At 43.1% G+C, this 21,584-nt stretch overlaps 1 protein-coding gene and 1 long non-coding RNA gene across 8 annotated transcripts in view; one reads left to right on the top strand and one right to left on the bottom strand.

Moving 5' to 3' along the window:
• The window catches only part of ZNF131 (zinc finger protein 131), a 33,027-nt gene extending 25,438 nt beyond the window's left edge, over positions 1 to 7,589 (bottom strand). The window contains exons 1-3 of one of the 7 annotated variants that reach the window (XM_033852835.2): positions 7,361 to 7,589; positions 6,324 to 6,462; positions 5,238 to 5,339 (exon numbers count right to left, since the gene is read on the bottom strand). In XM_033852835.2, coding sequence (XP_033708726.1) covers positions 5,238 to 5,339; positions 6,324 to 6,453 — 232 coding nt within the window. In that variant the 5' untranslated portion in view covers positions 6,454 to 6,462; positions 7,361 to 7,589. The other 6 variants (XM_033852838.2, XM_033852839.2, XM_033852837.2 and 3 more) reach the window with 6 other exon arrangements.
• LOC141278273 (uncharacterized) overlaps positions 7,119 to 21,584 on the top strand; it is a 28,479-nt gene continuing 14,013 nt past the window's right edge. Inside the window, exon 1 of the long non-coding RNA XR_012330665.1 lies at positions 7,119 to 7,238. This is a non-coding gene — a long non-coding RNA (uncharacterized lncRNA). The remainder of the gene's footprint in view (positions 7,239 to 21,584) is intronic.

The raw sequence follows: 21,584 nt of genomic DNA, 5'->3' as shown, positions 1-21,584 counted from the left end.
TTCCTGCTTGGAAGCGTCTGAATACCCATGTCTCATTCACTACAAGACTGCAATCTTTTACTCCTATTTCCAAAGTCCCCCAAATCTCTTAAAACCAGAAGTTTTCCCATAAATTTGGCAGCAAAATTTGACCTGAACTGACATGAGGCTATTTATAATCTTTATCCCACTTAGAGTAAATATTAATAAGCTATGCTGCTTATTAATAATACACTGGATTATTATGTGCTTATAGGATATTGCCCCAGACCCCAATGGGAGTATTATGTAATACACACAGTGGATTACCATAGAAAATTCTAAAAATTAGTAATTTCAAGAACCAACTGGCCTCCAAGAACTTGTGGACTTAGTTCCCAATCTTGGTTAATCAGAATCACCTGTAGACTTAAGCATGGGTCCCTGATCTCCAGAATCAAAACTGGGATAGGGAACTCCTTTTTATAAGCACCCTGAGTGCTTCTTTTTTTAAATAAATTTATTTGTTTGTTTTATTTTGGGCTGCGCTGGGTCTTCATTGCTGCGCACAGGCTTTCTCTAATTGCGGCGGGCGGGGGCTACTCTCCGTGGCAGTGCACAGGCTTCTCATTGCGGTGGCTTCTCTTGTTGCAGAGCACAAGCTCTAGACGCACGGGCTCAGTAGTTGTGGCTCGCAGGCTCTAGAGCGCAGGCTCAGTAGTTGTAGCGCACAGGCTTAGTTGCTCTGCGGCATTGGGGATCTTCCCAGATCAGGGATCAATCCCTGTCCCCTGCATTGGCAGGCGGATTCTTAACCGCTGAGCCACCAGGGAAGCCCACCCTAAGTGCTTCTTATGTGGCCAGTCCAACACTGGTCCTAGGAATAAGCCACTGACTTAATTAGCTAACAGGAACCAAACTTACAACACCTGCCCAGGTAAGTGAAGGGTTGGTAGATGATGTACAGCTGCAAAAATATTTTATACTCTATTAGGACTAGTTTAGTAACTTTCAAATTTCAGTCCATTTTCTCAATTCCTTACTCCTTTCATAATATACAATTTTTCTAAGGAAGTATCTAAGAAAAATGTTAATATAAACACCTTGACCTGAGTCATTTTTTCCCCTTAGGAAGAGGCAAAAGTGGGGGGTGGGCATTCTGGAATTTCTCTAGTCTTACAGAATTCCTCAACTGGTGGAAAACTCCTACTCAAATAGGATGTATGAATATGTGCTTGGATGCTCTGTCCTTGATATTAGGGGCTAAGATTTTGGACGCGATGGTAGAGTTGCTGTTTGAGAGAAACTAGGTGCTTATGGATCTGTGGTTTCAGAAGTAAAGAATGGATTTGGAAAATTGGAGGCTCGGGTTAGGAGAAGGCTGTTGTGTTCTGAACAAGGGAGTGAATGTCTGCTGAAGATTTTATATGGTGTGAATCCAAGTCACAAAGGTGAGGTGGGATGCAACTGGCTTCAAGGACAACAATTTTGACTTAAAACAAAGGTGAACCTGCAGTCCTAATCAAAGATAACTTACTTCACCAGGGATCCAGAAAACAGGGAGGGAGCTGGCTCAGCTTGCATCTAATGACAGTTTATACTCATAGAGCATATTTCAATTTAAATTCTCTTTACATACATTTGCTTTTACAAAACCCTATAAGGCAGTGGTTCTCAACACTGGCTGCATACTGGACTTGTCTTAGGGCAGTGCTGCCCTAACTTTGCTGTACAAAGGAATCATCTGAGGATTCTGTTCTGATTCAGTAGGTCTAGGGTGGAGCCTGAGAGTCTACAGTTCTAACAAGCTCACAGGTGATGCCCACGCATTACTGATCCTCAGACCACACCTTGAATAACAAGGACCTAGAGAACTTTTAAATACAGATGCTTGGATCTCACCCCTCAAAGACCGATTTAATTGATCTGGAGAAAAAGCCTGGGTATTAGTACTTGCAAAAGCTCCCCTGGTGTTTCTAGTGAGCGGCTAAAGACAAGAACCATTCCTATTTTACAGATGGGAGTTCTAGTTCTAGCTAAGATGAAGAATGCATACGCCACCCTATCTTGTCCATTGATTATAACTAAAAATTCTGAAAAGAATACATAAAGCAAATATACAAGGACTCCGAAGAAAAAACAGAAGCAAAGAGACTGGGGAGAGAAATCAAAACTCAAAGAACAGCAGTAAGTTTCCTGGTTTTATATTTTTCCTCCCACATAACCCAGCTTGAGGACAGCCCAACTCCCGTAACTGGGTAGCAGGTGCAGACAGAAAAAGCTACAGGAGAAACTCTTTCCGGCTAGAGAACCAGCAAAGGGGATGGAGAGTGTGTGGGGGTGGGGAAAAATAGCTGGTTTTTATTTCTCTCTCAGCCCTCCCTCAAGACAAGCCCCAGTCTGACGCTGCACATCTATGGCTAGTTGCCACCAAGCAGGCAACTCAACCCTAAGAAAAAGTTCTCTCTGGCTGAGAACTAGGAAAGAGATTATCATCTGAAGAGCATGGAGAGAATTCTTGTTATTTTCTTCTCTCACCATGTTATTATCCAGGAAATGGATTCCACTGCAGAAAATGTACAACAGCACAGGGAAGCTAACCTCCTAGTCTTCCAGCCAGAGGACCAGGAAAGGGAGCTCAGGGGAGCTAAGTACAGAGGCCATCAGGAGGGAGCTGGAGAGAGGTCCTTTAAATCTGCGTATGCAGTCTTGAGCTCACCACCCAGCTGCACGTGTGCAAAAATGACGTGAGGCAGCACAGCAAAGGCTTTGAGAATTACACTGTGGTGTGGACTACCACCCAGGTCGGCACACCTGGGACCTGAACAGAACAACAAAGGTTTTGAAAACTAAATTGGAATTGGATCCACAGTCTACACAAGGCAGTCTGAACCTAATCAGGTTGATTGCTAAAACAAAACAAAATCAAAACAACAACAAAAACCAAAAGCATTCTCCAGATGATTCTAACAGCACACAGAGGGTCAAAACATAATATTCAAAATGCCCATGACAGGGACTTCCCTGGTGGTCCAGTGGTAAAGAATCCACCTTCCAATGCAGGGGATGCCGGTTCGATCCCTGGTTGGGGAACTGAGATCCCACATGCTGCGGGGCAACTAAGCCCACGTGCCACAAGCTACAGAGCCCATGTGCCACAACTAGACAGAGAAAAACCCACACGCCACAACTAGAGAGAAGCCCAAACACGCAACAAAGAAACCTTGCACCGTAACGAAAGATCCCGCATGCCTCAACAACCTGACACAGACCAAAAAAAAAAAAGGAAAAAAATAATGCCCATGACATAATCCAAAATTACTTGACATTTTCTGCAGATTAAAAGAGAAAAAAGGAAGCTAAGATGTCCAATGTTACACAACTGACAAACAGTAAAGCTGGGACTACAAGTCAGGTTTTCTAAATGCATGCCCAGGGCTTTCTCTACAGCCAGGTGACCTAGCCAGATAGTGCATCAATTCCAAAGTTAAGGGCTTAAGAAGACATTGAGCCAAATTGATTCTTTAAACCTGAATCTGGCAAATAACAAAAACAGAAAGAATGTTTTTACATTTTTCTTTCTTACTTTCTACAGTTTAAATACTGAAAGTTGTGTGTCCTGTACTATAATGGACAGAGCACATCAGAAGTACAAGAGATAATCCCAAGGTGATTAGTCTTTAGAAGAAAAGACCCTACTTCTCCAGGTAGGTCAGTACTCCACACTCCACCAGCAATGCATATTCTAGCCTGGGCCACTTATTTTTTGACTTAAGATTCTGCCCAGAAGTTGACTCATCTTTGAAATCCTCCTTCTCTCTAAAGTAAACTAAACCACTCATCCTCCCTCCTTAGTGACACCATTCTGCAACAAAATTCTCTGCAACATTTTTTGCACTCCTTAACTGTTGCTTATCCATGATTAAATTTGCAAATTCTCTAAGGGCTGTCTTATTAATCAATTTCTCATTTCCTGGGTCTGGCATGGTATATTATAATAGGTATTAAATCTGATAAACAGCCCCAATCTATTAAGCTTTGACAGTGCACCAAACACTACGCCAGGCACTCTGCAGATGCCATTTCAATTAATCATTAGCACAACAGTACAAGCCTATTAACCCACTTTTCAGATGAAGAGGCAAATATGCAATTGAGATAAAGTAACCTGCCTGGGGTCTCAGTACCTCAGGTGAATAAATGCACAAAACTTTGGCTTGTAACAGAAACACCGTCTAGGCTGATGGATTCTCACTTTAGTAAGCTTTGAGGATTTCCATCATGCCTGTGCTCTGTCCATCACAGATAATCAAAGATAATCTATCTATGGATATCAGCCAGAATGCTAGGTAAGCTGGAACTATCAAAATAAGAGAATACTCTTAACTCTACGTTTTCTTTACTCCCCTGGACACCAAATTTTTCCAAGGGAATACTGTTTCTAGGCAACCCATTCATAACAGAGAATATATACACACTGAGAGAGATACAAAACCCAAACTCAAGAACCCTGTATTTATGTAGGTAAGCTGACTTATTTCCCACAGTTTTGGATTGAGGGGTAGAGGGCTAGGTATTGTAGCAGCAGAATTAATAGAACAAACTGAATCCCCTGCTAGCTGGGCAACCTCAGACAAGTAACCTTTTAGAGCCTACTCCCTGATACGTAAATTGGAAGTAAAACCACTTACTTCAAAGCACTGCTGTGAACCTCAGAAAATGCACACAAACTACACAGCATAATACCTGGCACTTGGTGGGCTATTATTACAAAAAGTCAAACAAGTATAAAAATTTCTATTTTAAGACAGTATCTAGTAGATGACCCCCTTCCATCCTAGACTTTCTATAGCCACTAGAACTTCTTCTGAATGCTACTCCTTTTCCATATTATGACAGCCCATTTCACACTGTGCGTGTCATGCTGCTAATACAGAGGCCTGCAGCATCTGGACCAGTCTGAAACATAAGCCCACTAAATAAGATGGAAATTCACTTTTAATACATGTTTTCAAAAGACAGTGATCACTGGTATTAGCAATGAAAAAGACTCCTTTAAGAGACCAACCATTTAACGTAAGAGTTTTTCCTGGAAGATCATTTTACGAAGCACGTTACTAAAAGTAAGAATTCTCAGGTGTCAAAAGAACAATTTATCCAGTCACCGAATAGAAACCATTGATGCCTGTTTCCCATGGTATCTTGCTAAATTAACTGCCTAAAACTTCTTCATCAAATTATAATGCTTGCTAAATATTGTATTTAAAACAAGCATTTACCTTCTATCTCCACCAAAGGTTCCTGAGTAAACTCCTGAAAGAATTTGTAAAAGAACTTGCTGCAAGCAGCCAAAACAGCCTTGTGGGCCTTAAAATGGTGTCCTAGAGAAAAAACAAAATAAAATCATCATATTCACAAAAATCAAATATAAAACTATAAAACAAGTTAAGAAATTAAAGTAAAATAGGTCTTTTGTAATATAATTATAAAACTATATTCTGGACAGCTATCTTGACAAATTTAAATCTCAATTTGACATGAAGCAGGATCTTTACCTCAAGGGCCTTATTAAGTCAGCTTTATAAAGGCCACCTTACAACATTTCAGGAGGTACCACTTAAGTCAAAGGCATATCCTATTCAGTTGAAACTGCTAAATATAAACACAACCCAAAAGGTTATACGTCATTTGAAAAGAGAAGAAAAAGCCACAGAATAAGCACCAAGCTGGATGTGTTTGCTATGGAAAACATTTTAGTATGCCTAATATTTGGAAACTCAACCTACAGCAGACCAGCTGTAGGCTATAATAAAGTATAGCTTGCCTCAAGAAGTCTATTTTCACTAAACAGAAAAGATACCCAAGCTGGGTTTGCATCCATTATAATGGCTACTCCTAAGACTGGTAAAGACCGCATTATATTTTGGGGGTTACCAAAGGGGGTACCAGTGCTGCAAAGGAATCTCTCACATTTTCCCTCCAAGACCATTTGGGAAACTAGAAAGAACACTTCCCAAATGACTCCTGTGAAAGACTGCTCAAAGCAGCTTAGCAGCAGAAGTCTACTAACCAAACATTTAGAGACATCCTCCCTTATCCCCGCCACCTTGCACTCAAGTGTACAATGCGAACACTTGAAAAGGCTGCAAGAAGTTAAAATGCCATGATTATGTTGAAAGCGTGACTATCCTTCTGCAGCATGGTCTACGTTAAGGGACACTGATAAGTGTCCTCGGGTTCCAGAGCACACAGTCCGCAGACTTTCGATAGGGAGTCCACAGAAGGTGGATAAAAAAGGCGGATGGGGGAAGGGGAGAGAAGATCTGAAGCCACAAATTCGCTCCTCGGCCCACCACGCTACCCACCGTCGACAATCAGGGTGATGTCAGTAAACCGGTCCTGCTCTCGCTGTTCATTCAATCGGTCCAGGATCATTTTATGATGTTCAGGGAACTCCTGAAGGCATTCCATCGTCTCTTCGGCCTCCATGGCCATCGGGTTGTTCTACAAAAGAGGAGCATGATAATGTACACCCATGAGCTCGGGCTGAGGAACAAAACCCCTAAAGCATAAAACAACAAAAAACAAAACCCCAGCAACGCGAAAAGAAGGGGGGAGGGTGAGACAAGAGGAGAGGAAGGCGAGGGAAGAAAGAAAGGCGAGCCGGGCGGCCGCCGCGCGTTGGGGGCCGGAGCCGCGGCCGCGGGACTCCGAGCCTGACCTAATTGGAGTCGGGAGACGCGAGCTGGAGCGGGGTGGGCACAGCGCCGGAGGCTCCGGGCTCCGGGGCGCGCAAGTCCGGCAAGGGAGGAGACCCGACAGCCGCCGCGGCCCTCTAACGGCCCGCCAAGCCCTTCGGCCCGGCCCTGGCTCCCGCCGCCCCGGGACCCGGTCCGGCCCGCGGCCCACTACGACTCCCGGGTCGCCTCTCCCTCCCCCGCCCGCCCTCTTCTCCCCCGCCCAGACCGGGCCGGCACTCACTCAAGGAAGGAGGAGCGGCCCGGGCCTGCGCGTCACTTACGTCGACGTGCCGCGTCAACGCGTTGGGGTCCGGCTGACGCGGACGCCGACTGAGCGCAGACGAGGGAGTGGGCGGGCCACGCCCCCACCCGCCCTCCTCTAGTGGCGGGGCGGAGCTAGCTGAGGGGATTTGGCGCTCGAGAAGGGCAGGCCGCCTGCGCTGGGAGGAGGAAGTCGAGCTGTGGTGGGGTTGGGCCGGTTGCGGGCCTGCCTTTGTCTGGGTGGGGCTCCACCTTCCACCCACCCGCGCCAGACTCCAGGTGTGAGCACTTCCGACCCGGACCTTAGAATAAACTCGCAGCCAGTTTCAGGTGTACCTTTATACCGCTGCCCCCCCCCCCCCGCCCCCTTTCCTCCCAAAGCCTAGGTCGGGACGCCTTACCTAGCTCACGATCCTTCCTCTCTCCTTTCCGTCCCGAAAGCCTTACCTTCTCTACTCTCCCCTCTCGGGGCGTAACTCGCCCCACACTTTTCCCTAACCCTGAACAGCGCCTCGCCCGCCATTTCCTCGCGAGTGCCCGGGCGCTCCCTCTGCTTGGGTCCGGCCGGCGCACGTGGGCTCGCTCCGAGACCCGAACGGCCGCGGCGCGGGCGGCGGCGGCCACGGGCGCGAGCACGTTCCGGCCGCCTAGGATCTTCCTCCCGGGTGCCCGCCCTCTCCGTGCTCGGCGGGCAGCACGTGTTTGCTGGGCTTAGGACCTGTAGCTGCAAGATTATTTACGCATGGTGCTATTACTGCAGCTCTCCATTCCCCAACCCCCGCGCTTAGAATGGCCAGTGACCCATAATCAGCCTCACGTGACTGGGTCATTCATTCATTCCTCTGAAATTGGCTTTGTGAGAATGAGATAGTCAAGACTTACTTATTCTATTCTCTCAAAAGAAACATTAGGATTAGGGAATTTTCTTTTACATCTTTATTGGAGTATAATTGCTTTACAATGGTGTGTTAGTTTCTGCTTTATAACAAAGTGAATCAGTTATACATATACATATGTTCCCATATCTCTTCCCTCTTGCGTCTCCCTCCCTCCCACCCTCCCTATCCCACCCCTCCAGGCAGTCACAAAGCACCGAGCCAATATCCCTGTGCCATGCGGCTGCTTCCCACTAGCTATCTACCTTACGTTTGTTAGTGTGTATATGTCCATGACTCTCTCTCGCCCTGTCACAGCTCACCCTTCCCCCTCCCCATAACCTCAAGTCCGTTCTCTAGGAGGTCTGCATCTTTATTCCTGCTTTACCCCTAGGTTCTTCATGACATTTTTTTTTCTTAAATTCCATATATATGTGTTAGCATACGGTATTTGTCTTTTTCTTTCTGACTTACTTCACTCTGTATGACAGACTCTAGGTCTATCCACCACATTACAAATAGCTCAATGTCGTTTCTTTTTATGGCTGAGTAATATTCCATTGTATATATGTGCCACATCTTCTTTATCCATTCATCCGATGATGGGCACTTAGGTTGTTTCCATCTCCGGGCTATTGTAAATAGAGCTGCAATGAACATTTTGGTACATGACTCTTTTTGAATTTTGGTTTTCTCAGGGTATATGCCCAGGAGTGGGATTTCTGGGTCATATGGTAGTTCTATTTTTAGTTTTCTAAGGAACCTCCATACTGTTCTCCATAGTGGCTGAACCAATTCACATTCCCACCAACAGTGCAAGAGTGTTCCCTTTTCTCCACACCCTCTCCAGCATTTATTGTTTCTAGATTTTTTGATGATGGCCATTCTGACTGGTGTGAGATGATATCTCATTGTAGTTTTGATTTGCATTTCTCTAATGATTAATGATGTTGAGCATTCTTTCATGTGTTTGTTGGCAGTCTGTATATCTTCTTTGGAGAAATGTCTATTTAGGTCTTCTGCCCATTTTTGGATTGGGTTGTTTGTTTTCTTGTTATTGAGTTGCATGAGCTGCTTGTAAATTTTGGAGATTAATCCTTTGTCGGTTGCTTCATTTGCAAATATTTTCTCCCATTCTGAGGGTTGTCTTTTGGTCTTGTTTATGGTTTCCTTTGCTGTGCAAAAGCTTTGAAGTTTCATTAGGTCCCATTTGTTTATTTTTGTTTTTATTTCCATTACTCTAGGAGGTGGGTCAGAAAGGATCTTGCTGTGATTTATGTCATAGAGTGTTCTGCCTATGTTTTCCTCTAAGAGTTTGATAGTTTCTGGCCTTACATTTAGGTCTTTAATCCATTTTGAGCTTATTTTTGTGTATGGTGTTAGGGAGTGATCTAATCTCATACTTTTACATGTACCTGTCCAGTTTTCCCAGCACCACTTATTGAAGAGGCTGTCCTTTCTCCACTGTACATTACTGCCACCTTTATCAAAGATAAGGTGTCCATATGTGCATGGGTTTATCTCTGGGCTTTCTATCCTGTTCCATTGATCTATCTTTCTGTTTTTGTGCCAGTACCATACCGTCTTGATAACTGTAGCTTTGTAGTATAGTCTGAAGTCAGGGAGCCTGATTCCTCCAGTTCCTTCTTTCGTTCTCAAGATTGCTTTGGCTATTCGGGGTCTTTTGTGTTTCCATACAAATTGCAAAATTTTTTGTTCTAGTTCTGTGAAAAATGCCAGTGGTAGTTTGATAGGGATTGCATTGAATCTATAGATTGCTTTGGGTAGTAGAGTCATTTTCACAATGTTGATTCTTCCAATCCAAGAACATGGTATATCCCTCCATCTATTTGTATCATCTTTAATTTCTTTCATCAGTGTCTTATAATTTTCTGCTTACAGGTCTTTTGTCTCCTTAGGTAGGTTTATTCCTAGATATTTTATTCTTTTTGTTGCAATGGTAAATGGGAGTGTTTTCTTGATTTCACTTTCAGATTTTTCATCATTAGTATATAGGAATGCCAGAGATTTCTGTGCATTAATTTTGTATCCTGCCACTTTACCAAATTCATTGATTAGCTCTAGTAGATTTCTGGTAGCATCTTTAGGGTTCTCTATGTATGGGATCATGTCATCTGCAAACAGTGACAGCTTTACTTCTTCTTTTCCGATTTGGATTCCTTTTATTTCCTTTTCTTCTCTGATTGCTGTGGCTAAAACTTCCAAAACTATGTTGAATAATAGTGGTGAGAGTGGGCACCCTTGTCTTGTTCCTGATCTTAGTGGAAATGCTTTCAGTTTTTCACCATTGAGGACGATATTGGCTGTGGGTTTGTCATATATGGCCTTTATTATGTTGAGGAAAGTTCCCTCTATGCCTACTTTCTGCAGGGTTTTTTATCATAAATGGGTGTTGAATTTTGTTGAAAGCTTCCTCTGCATCTATTGAGATGATCATATGGTTTTTCTCCTTCAATTTGTTAATATGGTGTATCACGTTGACTGATTTACATATATTGACGAATACTTGCATTCCTGGAATAAACCCCACTTGATCATGGTGTATGATCCGTTTAATGTGCTGTTGGCTTCTGTTTGCTAGTATTTTGTTGAGGATTTTTGCATCTATGTTCATCAGTGATATTGGCCTGTAGTTTTCTTTCTTTGTGACATCCTTGTCTGGTTTTGGTATCAGGGTGATGGTGGTCTTGTAGAATGAGTTTGGGAGTGTTCCTCCCTCTGCTATAGTTTGGAAGAGTTTGAGAAGGATAGGTGTTAGCTCTTCTCTAAATGTTTGATAGAATTCGCCTGTGAAGCCATCTGGTCCTGGGCTTTTGTTTGTTGGAAGATTTTTAATCACAGTTTCAATTTCAGTGCTTGTGATTGGCCTGTTCATATTTTCTGTTTCTTCCTGATTCAGTCTTGGCAGGTTGTGCATTTCTAAGAATTTGTCCATTTCTTCCAGGTTGTCCATTTTATTGGCATAGAGTTGCTTGTAGTAATCTCTCATGATCTTTTGTATTTCTGCAGTGTCAGCTGTTACTTCTCCTTTTTCGTTTCTAATTCTATTGATTTGAGTCTTCTCCCTTTTTTCTTGATGAGTCTGGCTAATGGTTTATCAATTTTGTTTCTCTTCTCAAAGAACCAGCTTTTAGTTTTATTGATCTTTGCTATCGTTTGCTTCATTTCTTTTTCATTTATTTCTGATCTGATTTTTATGATTTCTTTCCTTCTGCTAACTTTGGGGTTTTTTTGTTCTTCTTTCTCTAATTGCTTTATGTGCAAGGTTAGGTTGTTTATTCAAGATGTTCTCTGTTTCTTAAGGTAGGATTGTATTGCTATAAACTTCCCTCTTAGAACTGCTTTTGCTGCATCCCATAGATTTTGGGTCGTCATGTCTCCATGTCATTTGTTTCTAGGTATGTTTTGATTTCCTCTTTGATTTCTTCAGTGATCACTTCGTTATTAAGTAGTGTATTGTTTAGCCTCCATGTGTTTGTATTTTTTACAGATCTTTTCCTGTAATTGATATCTAGTCTAATAGCGTTGTGCTCAGAAAATATACTTGATACAATTTCAATTTTCTTAAATTTACCAAGGCTTGATTTGTGACCCAAGATATGATCTATCCTGGAGAATGTTCCATGAGCACTTGAGAAAAATGTGTATTCTGCTGTTTTTGGATGGAATGTCCTATAAATATCAATTAAGTCTATCTTGTTTAATGTATCATTTAAAGCTTGTGTTTCCTTATTTAGTTTCATTTTGGATGATCTGTCCATTGGTGAAAGTGGGGTGTTAAAGTCCCCTACTATGAATGTGTTACTGTCGATTTTCCCTTTTATGGCTGTTAGTATTAGCCTTCTGTATTGAGGTGCTCCTATGTTGGGTGCATAAATATTTACAATTGTTATATCTTCTTCTTGGATCAGTCCCTTGATCATTATGTAGTGTCCTTCTTTGTCTCTTCTAATAGTCTTTATTTTAAAGTCTATTTTGTCTGATATGAGAATTGCTACTCCAGCTTTCTTTTGGTTTCCATTTACATGAAATATCTTTTTCCATCCCCTTACTTTCAGTCTGTATGTGTCTCTAGGTCTGAAGTGGGTCTCTTGTAGACAGCAAATATATGGGTCTTGTTTTTGTATCCATTCAGCCAATCTGTGTCTTTTGGTGGGAGCATTTAGTCCATTTACATTTAAGGTAATTATCGATATGTATATTCCTATTCCCATTTTCTTAATTGTTTTGGGTTCGTTATTGTAGGTCTTTTCCTTCTCTTGTGTTTCTTGCTTAGAGAAGTTCCTTTAGCAGTTGTTGTAAAGCTGGTTTGGTGGTGCTGAACTCTCTCAGCTTTTACTTGTCTGTAAAGGTTTTAATTTCTCCATCAAATCTGAATGAGATCCTTGCTGGGTGGAGTAATCTTGGTTGCAGGTTTTTCTCCTTCATCACTTTAAATATGTCCTGCCAGTCCCTTCTGGCTTGCAGAGTTTCTGCTGAAAGATCAGCGGTTAACCTTATGGGGATTCCCTTGTGTGTTATTTGTTGTTTTTCCCTTGCTGCTTTTAATGTTTTCTTTGTACTTAATTTTTGACAGTTTGATTAATATGTGTCTTGGCGTATTTCTCCTTGGATTTATCCTGTATGGGACTCTCTGTGCTTCCTGGACTTGATTAACTATTTCCTTTCCCATATTTGGGAAGTTTTCAACTATAATCTCTTCAAATATTTTCTCAGTCCCTTTCTTTTTCTCTTCTTCTTCTGGAACCTCTATAATTTGAATGTTGGTGTGTTTGATGTTGTCCCAGAGGTCCCTGAGACTGTCCTCAGTTCTTTTCATTCTTTTTTCTTTATTCTGCTCTGCAGTAGTTATTTCCACTATTTTATCTTCCAGGTCACTTAGCCGTTCTTCTGCCTCAGTTATTCTGCTATTGATCCCTTCTAGAGTATTTTTAATTTCATTTATTGTGTTGTTCATCATTGTTTGTTTCATCTTTAGTTCTTCTAGGTCCTTGTTAAATGTTTCTTGCATTTTCTCTATTTCCAAGATTTTGGATCATATTTACTATCATTATTCTGAATTCTCTTTCAGGTAGACTGCCTATTTCCTCTTCATTTGTTAGGTCTGGTGGGTTTTTATCTTGCTCCTTCATCTGCTGTGTGTTTTTCTGTCTTCTCATTTTGCTTATCTTACTGTGTTTGGGGTCTCCTTTTTGCAGGCCGCAGGTTCGTACTTCCCGTTGTTTTTGGTGTCTGTCCCCAGTGGCTAAGTTTGGTTCAGTGGGTTGTGTAGGCTTCCTGGTGGAGGGGACTAGTGCCTGTGTTCTGGTGGATGAGGCTGGATCTTATCTTTCTGGTGGGCAGGTCCATGTCTGGTGGTGTGTTTTGGGGTGTCTGTGGCCTTATTATGATTTTAGGCAGCCTCTCTGCTAATGGGTGATGTTGTGTTCCTGTCTTGCTAGTTGTTTGGCATAGGATTTCCAGCACTGTAGCTTGCTGGTCGTTGAGTGAAGCTGGGTGCTGGTGTTGAGATGGAGATCTCTGAGAGATTTTCGCCGTTTGATATTATGTGGAGCTGGGAGGTCTCTTGTGGACCAGTGTCCTGAAGTTGGCTCTCCCACCTCAGAGGCACAGCAGTGACTCCTGGCTGCAGCGCCAAGAGCCTTTCATCCACATGGCTCAGAATAAAAGGGAGAAAAAGTAGAAAGAAAGAATCAATAGAAGAAAGAAAGAAAGAAAGAAAGAAAGAAAGAAAGAAAGGAAAGAAAGGAGGGAGGGAGGGAGGGAGGGAGGAAGGAAAAAAGAAAATAAAGTAAAATAAAATAAAGTAAGATAAAATATAATAAAGTTATTAATATAAAAAATAATTATTAAGAAAAAAATTAAAAAAAAAAAACAAAAACGGACGGATAGAACCCTAGGACCAATGGTGGAAGCAAAGCTATACAAACAAAATCTCACACAGAAGCATACACATACACACTCACAAAAAGAGGAAAAGGGGAAAAAAATCACAAATTTTGCTCTCAAAGTCCACCTCCTTAATTTGGGATGATTTGTTGTCTATTCAGGTATTCCACAGATGCAGGGTACATCAAGTTGATTGTGGAGCTTTAATCCACTGCTTCTGAGGCTGCTGGGAGAGATTTCCCTTTCTCTTCTTTGTTCGCACAGCTCCCAGGGGCTCAGCTTTGGATTTGGCCCCGCCTCTGCGTATAGGTCCCTGGAGGGCGTCTGTTCTTCCCTCAGACAGGAAGGGGTTAAAGGAGCCGCTGATTCGGGGACTGTGGCTCACTCAGGACGAGCCTGCGGCAGCAGAGGCCAGCATGACATTGCACCAGCCTGAGGCACGCCATGCGTTCCCCCGGGGGAGTTGTCCCTGAATCCAGGGACCCTGGCAGTGGCGGGCTGCACAGGCTCCCCGGAAGCGGGGTGTGGATAGTGACCTGTGCTCGCACACAGGCTTCTTGGTGGCGGCAGCAGCAGCCTTAGCGTCTCATGTCCCTCTCTGGGGTCCGCGCTGTTAGCCGCGGCTCGTACCCGTCTCTGGAGCTCCTTTAAGCAGCGCTCTTAATCCCCTCTCCTCGCGCGCCAGGAAACAAAGAGGGAAGAAGTCTCCTGCCTCTTCGGCAGGTCCAGACTTTTCCCCGGACTCCCTCTTGGCTAGCCGTGGCGCACTAACCCCCTGCAGGCTGTGTTCACTCCGCCAACCCCAGTCCTCTCCCTGCGCTCCAACCTGAAGCCTGAGCCTCAGCTCCCAGCCCCGCCCACCCCGGCGGGTGAGCAGACAAGCCTCTCAGGCTGGTGAGTGCTGGTCGGCACCGATCCTCTGTGCGGGAATCTCTCCGCTTTGCCCTCCGCACCCTGTTGCTGTGCTCTCCTCTGCAGCTTCGAATCTCCCCCCTCCGCCACCCGCAGTCTCCGCCCGCGAAGGGGCTTCCTAGTGTGTGGAAACTTTTCCTCCTTCACAGCTCCCTCCCACTGGTGCAGGTCCCGTCCCTATCCTTTTGTCTCTGTTTATTCTTTTTTCTTTTGCCCTACCCAGGTACGTGGGGGGGGGGGGGGGGGTTCTTGCCTTTTGGGAGGTCTGAGGTTTTCTGCCAGCGTTCAGTAGGTGTTCTGTAGGAGTTGTTCCACGTGTAGATGTATTTCTGGTCTATCTGTGGGGAGGAAGGTGATCTCCGCGTCTTACTCTTCCGCCATCTTCCCGGAATCCCAGGATTAGGGATTAGGGAAGGATTTAAATAGCTGTCTGCAAGAGTAAATGTAATCATTATTTCAACCGACATTTATTGAGAGCCAGCGTTGCGCTAGGCGCTGTTTAAGGGACTGGGAATTCCGATGGTGAACAAGGCCTATGTGGTTTCTGCCTTCCCAATCTTAGTATGATGGAGTAAATAGACATTCTGAACAGTGAATTGACTCGGTGCTGACTGCTGAGTGTTATAAGATGTGAAGAACAGGACAATCTGGAGGTCAAGGAAAACTAGTGACCTATAAGAAGCAATATGAAGTCTGAGTGTTCTTAGCCAAGAACCTGCAGAGACACCAAGATTATAGCATTCCGAGAACTGAAGGAATGTTGCTGGGCAGACCCACAGGGGCCTTGGAAACAGTGTTAAAGATGTTAGATTTTTTTATCACAAAGGAAAGTCTTGGAGGTTGAACAGGATAATGACATAGTAAATTTTACTTTTTAAAGAGAATTCTACGGATAATAGATTAAATGGGACAAAATAGAAGTAGAGACCAGTTGGGAGGCTGTTAGTAATCTAGATGAAACCATGGTGGCGAATGGGATTAGAAAAGTGATAGAGGGAATTGCCTGGTGGTCCAGTGGTTAGGACTCTGTGCTTCCGCTGCAGGGGTTCAGTCCCTGGTCCAGGGAACTAAGATCCTACAAGCCGTGTGGTGCAGTCAAAAAAAAAAAAAAAAAAGGCAACTATATATGGATCCCTATAGAGCATGGAGGAGAGAGTCAACCTTAGAGATTTGGAAAAATTTAGCATAAAGTGGATATTGAAGCCATGGAAATAGATGAGATTGTTTTAGGAGAATCTGCAGGGATGAGAGACTAGCAGCTTGTAGGTTAAATTGGACTGCTGGTGGTTTAATATTATCATTATTATTCACAGAGTGTTTTTAAGACTAAGAAATTGCACCTAGAAATAGGCATTTTAGAAATTCCAGTCTAGACGGCTACTTGCCTATAAAATAACAATTGGATTAAGCCAAATAGAGATTGCCATCTCTAAATGGGATTTGAACTATCTAGTTCACCATAGCCCCCATCACTTTTTAGTGTCTTACACCCAGTACATATCATTCATTTTTACTTGCCTTTTTCTGAAAGCATTTGAATTTGGACTCTCTTGGCCTTACAGGGTCAGAATGGAAGAAGGTGTAGAACTTTATCCCTGAGAAGTATCAACGTTTATGGGTTTAGTAGGAAAAAAAGAACCTGAAAGGACAGTATGGCAGCTGGAGAAAGGAGGAAAACCAGAGGAGTATGACTTCAAGGAGGTCAATGTTTCAAAAGACAGGGTATGATCAGCAGTGCGAAATGCTCCAAAGTGCTCAAGTTAAATAAGGATTAGGAATGTTCCATGGGGGGTGGGGGAGTCTAGGAATAAATAAGTAGGTTAAGGAATAATTAGGAAAATAAGTTGAGTTGACAATGACAGAACTCTCATTAAAAAATAAGGGAGGAAAGAAAGGAGTACTTGTAGAGGGTGATAGGTCAAGCCAGTTTTAGTTTTTGTGTTTTGGTATGGGAGAGACTTAAACAACTTAAATGCTGATAGAGAAGAATCCAGCAGTGGAAGATGATAAAAATACAGGAGGAAAAGGGGATAATTGTGCAAGAGAGGAAGAGACTGAAGAAGATGAAGTTGAGAGGATAGGTGAATGAATCAGCTTTAGATAAGAAGAAGAACATCTGTTAACACTGGAAGGATTAATAGATTTGGTGTTCTTAGGAGTGTAGATTTGCTTCCAGGAGGTTGAGAAAATTCCCGTCTAACTGAAAACCTCTATTTTCTCTATGAAATAGGTGGCCAGGTCATCTGCTAAAAGCCAAGATTAGGAGAAGAAAGGTGTGTGTGTGTGTGTGTGTGTGTGTGTGTGTGTGTGTGTTGGGGAGGAAAAGTTTGAGATTGGGAGATGTATTAGTTATTTAAGGCTGTGTAACAAATTGCCCCAAAATGTAGTGGCTTAAAACAATATTGTTATTTCACAATTTCTGTGGGTCTGAGGATATCACTTAGCTGGATTTTCAGGGTCTCTCACAAGTTTCTAATCAAGATGTTTGCTGGGGCTCATCTCAACTCTTGGCTAGGGCAGAATCTGCTTCCAAGTTCTCTTAAGTGGTTGTTGACAGAGGTCAGTTTCCCCTGGGCTATTAGACAGAGGACTTCAATTTTCTTTATACCACCTCCCTCCATTTGGGTCTCACAATAGGGACTGACAGCTAGATTCCATCAGAGCAAGAGAGAACAAGCAAGACAGAAGCCAAAGTCTTTTTTTTTTAATAGATTAAAAAAAATATTTATTTATTTATTTTTGGCTGCATTAGGTCTTCATTGCTGCAGGCGGGCTTTCTCTAGTAGCGCCGAGCAGGGGCTACTCTTCATGGTGCTGTGCGGGCTTCTCATTGCAGTGGCTTTTCTGGTTGCGGAGCACGGGCTCTAGGCACGCAGGCTTCAGTAGTTGTGGCACGTGGGCTCAGTAGTTGTGGCTTGCGGGCTCTAGAGTGCAGGCTCAGTAGTTGTGGTGCACAGGCTTAGTTGCTCTGTGGCATGTGGGATCTTCCCGGACCACGGCTCGAACCCACGTCCCCTGCATTGGCAAGTGGATTCTTAACCACTGTGCCACCAGGGAAGCCTGAAGCCAAAGTCTTTTTGTAACCTAATCTCAGAAGTGACATTCCATCACTTTTCTGTATCCTGTTTGTTAGAAGCAAGTCACCAGGTGCAGCCCACAGTCAAAGGAAAGTAATCATACAGTGGTGGAACTACAGGCACACCTCGGAGATATTGCAGATTCAGTTCTAGACTACCACAATTAAGTGAATATCACAGTAAAGTGAGTCATATGAATTTTTTGCTTTCCCAATGCAAACAAAAGTTATGTTTACACTATACTGTAGTCTACTAAGTGCGCAATAGCATTATGTCTAAGAAAACAATGTACATACCTTAATTTTAAAATAACTTTATTGCTTTAAAAATACTAACCATCATCTGACAACACAGGGTTGCCACAAACCCTCAAGTTATTTAAAAAACACAGTATCTGCGAAGTGCAGTAAAACAAAGTGCAGGGCTTCCCTGGTGGCACAGTGGTTAAGAATCCGCCTGCCAATGCAGGGGACATGGGTTCGAGCCCTGGTCTGGGAAGATCCCACATGCCACGGAGCAACTAAGCCCGTGAGTCACAACTACTGAGCCTGCACTCTAGAGCCCATGAGCCACAACTACTGAGCCCGCATGCCACAGCTACTGAAGCCTGCACACCTAGAGCCTGTGCTCCGCAACAAGAGAAGTCACCACAGTGAGAAGCCTGCACACTGCCACAAAGACCCAACGCAGCCAAAAATAAATAAATAAAAATAAATAAATTTTTAAAAAGTGCAGTATGCTTGTCCTAGCATGATCTTTGGCATGATCTTTGGGAGAAATCTTAGAAGCTGCCTACCACAGAATGGAAAGGGTTCAAATGGATCTTGAACATAATAATATCACAGTAGCATCAACAGGATCTGGTAGAAGTTGGTGACCTCGAATTTCTGTGATAGCAGTCTGTCAGACATCGTGATTTCCTCCAGAAGCATTTAGTAATCGGGTACCTAGAAGAATAATAAGGATGAGGACATAAGAATGAAGTTAGTGTTAAAACACAGTTCTCTGTGGTGCAGATTTTGTGTCAGTTAATAATAACCAGGTTTATAGATGTTCTCTGGAGTTAAAATGGATTCTTCAAACTTGAGGAGAGTTGACAAACAAAGGGTACTTCTGGCTACCATATTCCTGTATATGTTTTTTTTGTTGTTGTTGTTGTTTTGTTTTTGTTTTTTTTGCGGTACGCGGGCCTCTCACTGTTGTGGCCTCTCCCGTTGCGGAGCACAGGCTCCGGATGTGCAGGCTCAGTGGCCATGGCTCACGGGCCCAGCCGCTCGACGGCATGTGGGATCCTCCCGGACCGGGGCAGGAACCCGTGTCCCCTGCATCGGCAGGCGGACTCTCAACCACTGCGCCACCAGGGAAGCCCCATCCTGTATATGTTTTAAGGCAACATTGAGAAGGAGATAGCCTTGTGGTTAAGAGTTTGGTTTGAAAGATAGCCTGGGCTGAAGTCTTAGTTCAACTTAATAGTGGGGTGACTTTGGGCAAATGGTTTAATTTCATTTACCTTCCATTTCATCATCTTTAAAATAGTGTTGTTAGGGGAAGCAAATGAGATAATACATGGGGAGCACCTACATTAGTACCTGGTACGTAGTAAGCTTTCATTACATGGTCTTCATTGTTATGCCCCAGTATAAGGTTTATATTCTGTTTGCTATCTGCTAAAATTTTTAAAAAGTTATTTATGGGTCAAAAAACGAAATCTTTGGGAATTCCCTGGTGGTCCAGTGGTTAGGACTCAGTGCTTTCACTGCTGGGCCCTGGGTTCAATCCCTGATCGGGGAACTAAGATCCCACAAGCTGTGTGGCATGGCAAAAAAAAAAAAAAAAAAAAAGGAAAGAAAAAGAAAAAAATCTTCTTGTGGTTGCCCAAAGGAACTAAAAATCCAGGATGTCCCCAGTGAGCCCACAGATACAGCAAGCTGATAAAAGGATCATAACAAGCCCAGATTTTTCAGAGCGGCACATATTTTACATATGCCACAAATAAGAAACTGATCAAATTATTAGGATTATTTCCTCCTTTTCTTCCTTCTGGCAACATGCTGGAACCAGGATGTCAGTATGTGCTTGAGGACAGTTACTTAGTTGCTTCCCAACTTGTAGATGGTGACCTTTATTCTTATACTAGTCAAACTTTAATGTTGGCTTGGAAACTCCAAATTAGGAGAGTACTCAATCATTACTGTGGAGCTGAGGAAGGCAGGACAGCAGCCGGATAGCAAAAATCACAGAAGACAGCAAGTTAAGCAGGGGATGACACACCAGACCTAGAAGTTTCTTTTCAGCATTGTTGCCTGAAGTGGCTGCTAAATCTTGAGTGTTCAAGTTCAGCTCTGGTCCCATCTTGGCATAACAACAATATGAAATGTAATAACACCCAGGTGTGGAAGTGGTTACTATTCTCCTGGAAGTTGGAGAAACTCATGAATGCTGATATTGTCAAAGGGTCCTTTAGGATCCATGCACTGTGCTTTTATTGTTAAATTTTTATTGCAAGCATGAAACTCACTGAACTCTCCTTGGTCTCTCTGGATATTCCTGTTTTCCTTAACTTCTCAATGTTCATGTGCCCCCCCCATTAATTTTATTGTAATTCTAATATATTTGAGATTAAATCTATTTTGTTAACATTTGTTTTCTGTTTGTCTTACTGTTCTGTGTTATTTCTCCCTCATTTCTTGCCTTATTTTGGATCTTTTTTTTTTTTTTTTTGGCTTCTAAGATGACTTCTAAATAGGACTGGAACTAGGGTAAGGTGAGGGAGACACTTGCCTGAGTTGCCAAATTTAAGAGGGGGTCAAAACTCAGAAATCAAGATAAATAATATTCTCATACGATGTTTTTAGAAACAAAATGAATGCAAGACCTCTACTGCCAGGAAGATAGAGTAGATGTACTTTTCACTATTTCACTCACTAAGCACAACTAAAAACCTGACACTTTATGTAAAAAACAAACATAAGAAGACTCTGAAAGATTAGAAGAAAGAAGACTGACTAGGGACCTCAGAACCCGAGGAACAACACAGTGGTAACTTCCTTGAGTTTTCTTTTGGCTTATGTATCCCAGATTCGTAGGCAAAGAAGCCAGCAAGTCAGAGGTGCCAATGAACACACGAAAAAAAAACAACAACCCTACAATAGCCTGCTCTCTCTAGTCAAAGAACCAAGAAAGGGGAAGCCTCACAAGACATAAAACTTTTAGACAGAAACTGCTCTACTGAGGCCAAACACCACAGAGAAGAATGTGGTCCCACCGCTACCCATGGCAGCAAAGCTGAGTGAGGAGCCTAAACGTTTGCCTTCTCCAGGTTGTAGTGACGCATCCCAATTCCCCTCCTCTCCTGGGATGGTGTCACAGAAGGCCAAGTAGGAACCCAGATTTTAATCCAGACCCAGCAGTAACAAGGTTCCCCTCTCTCTCCTCCTGGGGTGATGTTACAGGAGGCCTAGTGGAGCATCAGGACTCTCACCATTATTCAGCAGTAAGAGGCCAATTCCACTGCAGTGTCAGTGAAGACCATGTGGGAAGCCACAACATCCGCTCCTGCCCAGTAATGACAAGGGTCAACCTCTTCCTTGGGTGTCAATGGAGGCCAAGTGGGGAACCTGGAGTTCTTCCTCCATCAGGCAGTAATAAGATGCTTCTTTCCTCTGCAGGAGCAGTGTCATAAAAACCAGTCAAAACAGAAGGTTTAAATAAAATCCAGAGTCTCATAACATGTGAAATATCCAAGTTTCAACTTAAAAAGTCATTCATCCTAAGGGGGAAAAAAAATCACCTATCCTACCAAGCAAGAACCAAAAGATCTCAAACTATTTTCAATCAATAGATGCCAAAAA

This window comes from Tursiops truncatus, chromosome 3, assembly GCF_011762595.2.
Source record: "Tursiops truncatus isolate mTurTru1 chromosome 3, mTurTru1.mat.Y, whole genome shotgun sequence".
NCBI lineage: Eukaryota > Metazoa > Chordata > Mammalia > Artiodactyla > Delphinidae > Tursiops > Tursiops truncatus.
The sequence above is the reverse complement of the archived record's forward strand: the minus strand, read 5'-3'. Positions and strand labels throughout refer to the sequence as shown.